The sequence below is a fragment of the Penaeus chinensis genome, chromosome 29 (assembly GCF_019202785.1).
Source record: "Penaeus chinensis breed Huanghai No. 1 chromosome 29, ASM1920278v2, whole genome shotgun sequence".
NCBI classification, from domain to species: Eukaryota; Metazoa; Arthropoda; class Malacostraca; order Decapoda; family Penaeidae; genus Penaeus; species Penaeus chinensis.
Window position 1 is genome coordinate 7,548,110 of NC_061847.1, and position 10,450 is coordinate 7,558,559.

Consider the following 10,450-nt stretch of genomic DNA (forward strand, 5'->3'; position numbering starts at 1 on the left):
CAAAGGTTCTGGTTAATCCTTCTGTAAAGATGATCTAAATCAACATAGTACGTAACCGTTGATACTTACTGAAGTCGCACTGCAAACAGTGCAATGAACTCGAATACAGCCGACACTGATCAACTCAGAGCAATTCCGGAACCCAGTCGGTAAGGATTCCTTGGGATATTATTGTCAAAAAGGGTTCATCTCCGAGTTCTATGGCCGAAAAGAAGAGGGACCAGTGTTCTAAAAGTCAATGTTGTGAATGCCTATGAAAGTTTGTTCCCTTAATTGAAATTCATCGAATAATAATTAAAAAAAAAAAAATTGACCAATCAAATTGTGTTCTATTATATAATTCTTTCAAAAATATTTTTGTTCATTAAGAAAATAACGAATACTTTTCATAACGGAACTATATATATATATATATATATATATATATATATATATATAATTGTATTGCTTTCAAAGAAACATTTCAAAAATGTACTTTTTTGCTTATTGATTAATAAATTATAAGACATTTATATTTGTTAATGTTAAATCCAAACCTCCTAATCCGATTTCTAAAGTTTTTCTACAATTTTATGGACTAATATATAAATTATATTCCTTTGACAATAATTGTGCAATATTTTCCTTTTTTTTTCTTCTTTTCTGTTACTATAAAGTCTGTTACCAGTATACTGAATATGGCATATTGACTTTCAAGAAAATGTAGAATAGTAAAAGCTGTCAACTTGAAGCTTTCATTTGCCATGTATTCGAAATGCAGCCATAGATGGTAATCAATCATACATTCAAATACATGATTTTCAGTGAATTGAATTTCAAAGTAATGCTAGAGTGGCGTCCCCATTTAGCCTGTATAACACTAACAGAAACAAACATTTCCAGTTCAGTGGTAGGCTTATCTCAAAATTGCCATTTTTGGACATTGGCTCTTTTGGCACTTTTAGCCTAAAACTATACTGTGAATTGACGCTGTACTAAGAAAGTCAGTTCAGGAGATAACATAATTGAAAATTACGTCCGAATATGTTCACAAGGAACATATTCGTAATATGTTGAAGGAAAAATCTTGGCTTTCAACATTTCTGGAAATCAAATAAATGAATATATATGCACAGTTTAGGATTTAGGAGTAGGTAAAGTAGGGAGCTGCCAAACGACCTTTACATATTGAACTTAATTTTATAATGCCAATATATATATATATATATATACATATATATATACAAATGTATATATATGTTTATATATGTATATGTGTATATACATTTATATATATATATATATATATATATATATATACATATATACTACTAGTATACTTCAACTTTGAAATATTTTATTCAATTATGGGTTTTCCTAAAGATATGTTATATGTATTTAGGGCTCTCTCTCTCTCGACACACACACACACACACACACACACACGTATATATATATATATATATATATATATATATATATATATATATATATATACATATATATATATATATATATATATATATATATATATATACATATATATATATACATATATATATATATATATATATATATATATATATATATATATATATATATATGAAAGATGGAATAATGCAATACCGCATTGATTTAGATGTATAACAATCCTCCCTGACCTGGCCTCGAACCTAGGGTACTCCGGTTATGAGACCGGAGGGCCAGTACTAAACCAACCATGCCACACGACCCACTAAAAGGAGTGTGCAACTAGGATCTAACTAGCTTCCATAGACATTACCTATCTACTCATACATGAGTAATGATAGCGAGGTTTTACACACACCCCCCGTGGGCACTCGGTGGAAATTGATTTAGAAATTCGAAACCGAAGTCAGATACTGAGGTATATATATGAAAGATGGAATGATGCAATACCGCATTGATATAGATGTATAACAATCCTCCCTGACCTGGCCTCGAACCTAGGTCACTAATGTCTATGGAAACTAGTTAGAGCCTAGTTGCACACTCCTTTTAGTGGGTCGTGTGGCATGGTTGGTTTAGTACTGGCCCTCCGGTCTCATACCCGGAGTGACCTAGGTTCGAGGCCAGGTCAGGGAGGATTGTTATACATCTATATCAAAGCGGTATTGCATTATTCCAAAGTGAATATTCAATAAAATTACAATATCAACCTCATGCTGCACAAATATATATCCAAAGCACGTTTTCATAAGGTCACACACATGGAATAATTACATGAAAGTTTTACAGGAAGGTAAACAAACAACAACCACGCTGACTATGCAATGTTTATCCGTAACAATAAGACACCGACAGGATCTGGCAACTCAGTGAAGGACGAATCACATGCTATAAATATGCGGTCGAAGTCGATCAAGCTACACTTGCAATAGGTTCTTCAGAAGCAGTAAAAGATAAATTAAAAAAAGACATGGCAGCTCAACGTCCGCTGGTAAGGCTTTTTGTGTTTGTGTGTCTGTCAAAAAGCTTCAGGAAATCGTTAGTATTGTATAATTCAGAGCCATATCTAACAGACGTATCTCCTTGTCGCTACACTATAAAGATGGATGAATATATAGATAAGTGAAATAATAAAAACAAAGCTCATGATGTTGTTAGAGAAATATATATATACATGTACACACACATATATATTGTAATTATCAGCAAGTCGATACTCATTTGTTTCTGTCGTTTTCAGGTGATGTTGGCGGCGATGATGGCCATGGTGTACATGGCGGCGGCAAGTGGCAATGGCGGTGGAGGAGGTGGAGGTGGATATGGTGGTGGCGGTGGAGGAAGTGGTGGAGGCGGGGGACATGGAGGCGGAGGATTTGGTGGAGGCGGTGGATCCGGAGGTGGTGGATTTGGCGGAGGCAGCGGCGGCGGCAGCGGTGGATATGGCGGAGGAAGTGGAGGCGGTGGATTTGGCGGTAGTGGAGGTGGAGGCCATGGAAGCGGCGGATTTGGAAGTGGTGGATTTGGTGGCAGCAGCGGCGGCGGCGGCAGTGGCGGTGGATACGGTGGAGGCAGTGGAGGCGGAGGCGGTGGCAGTGTAGTTGCCGGAATTCTGGTTGGCAGTGGAACTCTCTCGGGAGGAGGCGGTGGTGGTGGCGGCAGCGGCTACGGAGGCGGAAGCGGAGGCGGTTTTGGTGGAGGAAGCGGAGGCGGATTTGGTGGGGGAAGTGGAGGTGGATTTGGAGGACACGGAGGCGGCAGCGCAGGTGGCAGCGGTTCAGGCGGATACGGAGGGTAAAAGCAGCTAATTGTTAATTGGAAATCAATAAATATATTTACAGTTTATCCCTTTACTCAAACTCTTACCAAAGATACCAAAGGTTCTGGTTAATCCTTCTGTAAAGATGCTCTAAATCAACATAGTACGTAACCGTTGATACTTACTGAAGTCGCACTGCAAAGAGTGCAATGAACTCGAATACAGCCAAAAGTGGTCAACTAAGAGCAATTCAGAATCCCAGTCGATAAGGATTCATTGGGGATATTATTGTCAAAAATGATTCATCTCCGAGTTCTAGGGCCGAAAAGAAGAGGGACCAATGTTCTAAAAGTCAATGTTGTGAACGCCTATGAAAGTTTGTTCCCTTAATTGAAATTCATCGAATAATAATTTAAAAAAAAAAAAAAAAAAATTGACCAATCAAATTGTGTTCTATTATATAATTCTTTCAAAAATATTTTTGTTCATTAAGAAAATAACGAATACTTTTCATAACGGAACTATATATATATATATATATATATATATATAAATATAATTGTATTGCTTTCAAAGAAACATTTCAAAAATGTATTTTTTGCTTATTGATTAATAAATTATAAGACATTTATTTCTGCTGATGTTAAAACCAAACCTCCTAATTCGATTTCTAAAGTTTTTCTACAATTTTATGGAATAGAATATAAATTACATTACTTTGACAATAATTGTGCAATATTTTCCTCTTTTTTTTCTTCGTTTCTGTTACTATAAAGCGTGTTACCAGTATATTGAAAATGGCATATTGACTTTCAAGAAAATGTAGAATAGTAAAAGCTGCAACCTTAAGCTTTCATTTGCCATGTATTCGAAATGCAGCCATAGATGGTAATCAATCACACATTCAAAATACTTGATTTTCAGTGAATTGGATTTCAAAGTAATGCTAGATTGGCGTCCCCATTTAGCCTTTATAACATTAACAGAAACAAACATTTCCAGTTCGGTGGTAGGCTTATCTCAAAATTGCCATTTTTGGACATTGACTCTTTTGGCACTTTTAACTAAAACTATACTGTTCAAGAGATAACATGATTGAAAATTACGTCCGAATATATTCACTAGGAACATATTCGTCATATGTTGAAGGAAAAATCTTGGCTTTCAACATCTCTGGAAATGAAATAAATGACTATATATGCACAGTTTAGGATTTAGGAGTAGGTAACGTAGGGAGCTGCCCAACGACCTTTACATATTGAACTTATTTTGATAATGCCAATATATATATATATATATACACATATATATACAAATGTATATATATGTATATATATGTATATGTGTATATATATATTTATATATATTTATATATACATATATATACATATATACTACTAGTATACTTCAACTATGAAATATTTTAATCAATTATGGGTTTTCCTAAAGATATGTTATGTATTTAGGGCTCTCTCTCGACACACATTCACACACACACACACACACTTACATACATACATACACACACACACACACATATATATATATATGTATATATATATATATATATATATATATATACACACACATATATATGTATATATATATATATATATATATATATATATATATATATATATATACACACACACACACACACACACACACACACATGTATATATATATATATATATATATATATATATATATATATATATATATATATGAAAGATTGAATAATGCAATACCGCATTGATATAGATGTATAACAATCATCCCTGACCTGGCCACGAACCTAGGTCACTCCGGGTATGAGACCGGAGGGCCAGTACTAAACCAACCATGCCACACGACTCACTAAATGGAGTGTGCAACTAGGATTTAACTAGCTTCCATAGACATTACCTATCTACTCATACATGAGTAATGATAGCGAGGTTTTACACACACTTCCCGTGGGCACTCGGTGGAAATTAATTTAGAAATTCGAAACCGAAGTCAGATACTTATGTATATATATGAAAGATGGAATAATGCAATGCCGCATTGATGTAGATGTATAACAATCCTCTCTGACCTGGCCTCGAACCTAGGTCACTCCGGGTATGAGACCGGAGGGCCAGTATTAAACCAACCATGCCACACGACCCACTAAAAGGAGTGTGCAACTAGGATCTAAATAGCTTCCATAGACATTACCTATCTACTCATGCATGAGTAATGATAGCAAGGTTTTACACACACTTGCCGTAGGCACTCGGTGGAAATTCATTTAGAAATTAGAATCCGAAGACAAATACTGAGGTATACATATGGAAGAGGGAATAATGCAATACCACATTGATATAGGTGTATAACAACCCTCCCAGACCTGGCCTCGAACCTAGGTATGAGTAGATAGGTAATGTCTATGGAAGCTAGTTAGATCCTAATTGCACACTCCTTTTAGTGCGTCGTGTGGTATGGTTGGCCTAGTACTGGCCTTCCGGTCTCATACCCGGAGTGACCTAAGTTTGAGGCCAGGTCAGGGAGGATTATTATACATCTATATCAATACGGTATTGCATTATTCCAAAGTGAATATTCAATAAAATTACAACATCAACCTCGTGCTGTACAAATATACATCCAAAGCACGTTTTCATGAAGTCACACACACGGAATGATTACATGAAAGTTGTACAGGAAGGTAAACAAACAACAACCACGCTGACTATGCAATGTTTATCAGTAACAATAAGACACCGACAGGATCTGGCAACTCAGTGAAGGACGAATCACATGCTATAAATATGCGGTCGAAGTCGATCAAGCTACACTTGCAATAGGTTCTTCAGAAGCAGTTAAAGATAAATAAAAAAAAGACATGGCAGCTCAACGTCCGCTGGTAAGGCTTTTTGTGTTTGTGTGTCTGTCAGAAAGCTTCAGGAAATCGTTAGTATTGTATGTTTTCAGAGTCATATCTAACAGACTTATCTCCTTGTCGCTACACTATAAAGATGGATGAATATATAGATAAGTGAAATAATAAAAATATAAGCTCATGATGTTGTTAGATAATTATATATATACATATATACACACATAGATATTGTAATTATCAGCAAGTCGATACTCATTTGTCTCTGTCGTTTTCAGGTGATGTTGGCGGCGATGATGGCCATGGTGTACATGGCAGCGGCAAGTGGCAATGGCGGTGGAGGAGGTGGAGGTGGATATGGTGGTGGCGGTGGAGGAGGTGGTGGAGGCGGGGGCCATGGAGGCGGAGGATTTGGTGGAGGCAGTGGATCCGGAGGTGGTGGATTTGGCGGAGGCAGCGGCGGCGGCAGCGGTGGATATGGCGGAGGAAATGGAGGGGGTGGATTTGGCGGTAGTGGAGGTGGAAGCCATGGAGGCGGCGGATTTGGAGGTGGTGGATTCGGTGGCAGCAGCGGCGGCGGCGGCAGTGGCGGTGGATACGGTGGAGGCAGTGGAGGCGGAGGCGGTGGCAGTGTAGTTGCCGGAATTCTGGTTGGCAGTGGAACTCTCTCGGGAGGAGGCGGTGGTGGTGGCGGCGGTGGCTACGGAGGTGGAAGCGGAGGCGGTTTTGGTGGAGGAAGCGGAGGCGGATTTGGTGGGGGAAGTGGAGGTGGATTTGGAGGACACGGAGGCGGCAGCGGAGGCGGCAGCGGTTCAGGCGGATACGGGGGGTAAAAGAAGCTAATTGTTAATTGGAATTAATAAACCAATATATAATACTATTCCTTCCCATTCCATCATTAATCCTAAGATATACTGACGAAGAACATGAATTATATGGACTATCTCCATAAGGGACTTACATTCCCAAAAATAAGCTGATGGTGAAACAGATTCCTTTTTATCCAGCCTAATCAAAATAAGTACATAAAACAAAAAAAAAAAAAAAAATCCAGTGACCTCAAGTATGCTTATGAAACAGTGACGATTCGAGATCTCAGTCTTATGTTAATTGGAATCTTCGTAGAGTACTTATTTATGTTTTTGTTCACTGTATATGGTACCAGAATTAGTCGAAAAGGACAGTTCCGCGTGGGTTGAGCAATGGATGTTACAATATAGTCAATGTAATATGGAAAAAAAAAAAAAATGGCAATGAAAAATGGAAAATTTATTGTTTTTCTTCCGAGGACAAACGTGATCAATGGCTGCAATTCATTGAATTAATTCATTATTAATTGTTATTATTATTATTATTACTATTATTATTTTGGCACTATGGTCATATACATTCAATTAAATCAACTTCAGAGACTAACAATCAATTGACGTTGTTGCATTAATAAAACTAGGTTAACATAATCCAAAAGGAGGTCACGATATTATGATATTGGCTTGCAGAAAACGGAATGATAGCAAGGGGTGACTGCCGCTGCAGTTTTGTTATCTATATTTATTCATTTTGTTATATTATAATATGAAGAGAAAGGGTGAGGGGGGGTTAGAGTTACTTTTACGATTTTATTATGTTAGGATTTAATATACTTATTATTGCTAGAATTAGAAAAACCCACTGTAATATGCTATCTGTTTAGTTCTGTGTACTTATAGAATATTATTAACTGAAGAAAATGGACGTTTCGGGACGTGTAGCACCTAACAGGACAAAATCAAGCCATACCCAAGATACCGTTTCGAATAAATCTTATTAAAGTTCAATGCTATGTATAGGGACAATAAATTTAGAGAATGATATATTTCCTTTATATTTCAAAGGTTTCCCCAACACAAATGCAGCAGTGACTAAAACTCCAGTTACATTTTCTTCGCGTACAGTTACTTCTGAATTCATACATATGATGCGGAAAATCTGGCCGTGCATATGTATGATATTTACGTGTTCATGGCAAGCAGAAGAATAAAGATCACAATGAAGCTTAATATAGATTAGGCTCCCCTCTCCTCCATCTTCTTTCCAAATACACATAGCTTCATCATGGTGACGATAGTTTGGAGATCAGGAAAGGGGGGGGAGGGGATCAATGCAAAGTTCAAAGACAAAGATCTTACTTATCATGTATAACAAAATTCATGCATACTCGTACATACGTAAACATTAACATATCTGAAGTATGTATTTATAAAAACACACTCTCTCTCTTTCACATACTATCTATTACATATAGAGAAATATAAAAATAAAGATATAGATATATAAATAGACATTTATAGATATATAGATATATGTGGGTAGATATGATAATTATAATGATAATGAATGATATGATAATGATTTTTTGATAGACTGAATACTTCAGTATTTACAATTTGCTCAATAATCCTTTTACAGCTTATCTGGCTTCCGTAAAGATGTCACCTTAATAACAAGGACAATGATCACAACACAATAATAATGATGATAATAATGATGTTGATAATAATGATGATGATGATGATGATGATGTTCATGATGATCATGATGATCATGATATTGATGATAGTAATGATAATGATAATGATAATTGTACTGTTCCTATTTTTGTTACTACTGTAACTGTTGGTATTATTGTTAATACTAAGAAAAGAATAAAAGCTGATTTTTTGCTTAGCTAAGCATTTTCTGTATTGCTGTAGATTACATTTATTTAATTAATGCAGGCATATCATAGAATATATTGTATATTTATTCATTGGGAATAGATACGAACTTAAGGCACGAAAGCGAAACTGATAAGGATGAGAAACTTGTTTAGCGAAAACATAGCTTTGTTAAATGACATAGAAAAAGTGAATATTCAATAAAATTACAACATCAACCTCGTGCTGTACAAATATATTTCCAAATCACGTTTTCATAAGGTCACACCCGTGGAATGATTACATGAAAGTTGTACAGGAAGGTAAACAAACAACAACCACGCTGACTATGTAATGTTTATCCGTAACAATAAGACACCGACAGGATCTGGCAACTCAGTGAAGGACGTATCACATGCTATAAAAATGCGGTCGAAGTCGATCAAGCTACACTTGCAATAGCTTCTTCAGAAGCAGTAAAAGATAGATAGAAAAAAAACAAAAAAACATGGCAGCTCAACGTCCGCTGGTAAGGCTTTTTGTGTTTGTGTGTCTATCAGAAAGCTTCAGGAAATCGTGAAATAATAAAAATAAAGCTCATGATGTTGTTAGATAATTATATATATATACATATATACACACATATATATTATAATTATCAGCAAGTCGATACTCATTTGTCTCTGTCGTTTTCAGGTGATGTTGGCGGCAATGACGGCCATGGTGTACATGGCGGCGGCAAGTGGCAATGGCGGTGGAGGAGGTGGAGGAGGTGGAGGTGGATATGGTGGTGGCGGTGGAGGAAGTGGTGGAGGCGGGGGCCATGGAGGCGGAGGATTTGGTGGAGGCGGTGGATCCGGAGGTGGTGGATTTGGCGGAGGCAGCGGCGGCGGCAGCGGTGGATATGGCGGAGGAAGTGGAGGCGGTGGATTTGGCGGTAGTGGAAGTGGAGGCCATGGAGGCGGCGGATTTGGAGGTGGTGGATTTGGTGGCAGCAGCGGCGGCGGCGGCAGTGGCGGTGGATACGGTGGAGGTAGTGGAGGCGGAGGCGGTGGCAGTGTAGTTGCCGGAATTCTGGTTGGCAGTGGAACTCTCTCGGGAGGAGGCGGTGGTGGTGGCGGCGGTGGCTACGGAGGTGGAAGCGGAGGCGGTTTTGGTGGAGGAAGCGGAGGCGGATTTGGTGGGGGAAGTGGAGGTGGATTTGGAGGACACGGAGGCGGCAGCGGAGGTGGCAGCGGTTCAGGCGGATACGGGGGGTAAAAGAAGCTAATTGTTATTTGCAATTAATAAACCAATATATAATAATATTCCTTCCCATTCCATCATTAATCCTAAAATATACTGACGAAGAACATGAATTATATGGACAATCTCCGTAAGGGACTTCCATTCCCAAAAATAAGCTGATGGTGAAACAGATTCCTTTTTATCCAGCCTAAACAAAATAAGTACATAAAAAAAAAAAAAAAAAAAAAAAAAATTCCTGTGACCTCAAGTATGCTTATGAAAAAGTGACGATTCGAGATCTCAGTCTTATGTTAATTGGAATCTTCGTAGAGTACTTATTTATGTTTTTGTTCCCTGGACATGGTACCAGAATTAGTCGAAAAGGACAGTTCCGCGTGGGTTGAGGAATGGATGTTACAATATAGTCAATGTAATATGGAAAAAAAAAAAAAATGGCAATGAAAAATGGAAAATTTATTGTTT

At 37.4% G+C, this 10,450-nt stretch overlaps 1 protein-coding gene across 1 annotated transcript in view; it reads left to right on the forward strand.

Moving 5' to 3' along the window:
- The window catches only part of LOC125040322 (glycine-rich cell wall structural protein 1.0-like), a 3,913-nt gene extending 439 nt beyond the window's left edge, over window positions 1-3,474 (forward strand). The window contains exons 2-6 of the mRNA XM_047634875.1: window positions 75-149; window positions 2,305-2,440; window positions 2,690-2,762; window positions 2,898-3,240; window positions 3,396-3,474. Coding sequence (XP_047490831.1) covers window positions 75-149; window positions 2,305-2,440; window positions 2,690-2,762; window positions 2,898-3,240; window positions 3,396-3,474 — 706 coding nt within the window. The remainder of the gene's footprint in view (window positions 1-74; window positions 150-2,304; window positions 2,441-2,689; window positions 2,763-2,897; window positions 3,241-3,395) is intronic.
- The last annotated feature ends 6,976 nt before the right edge of the window (window positions 3,475-10,450 follow it).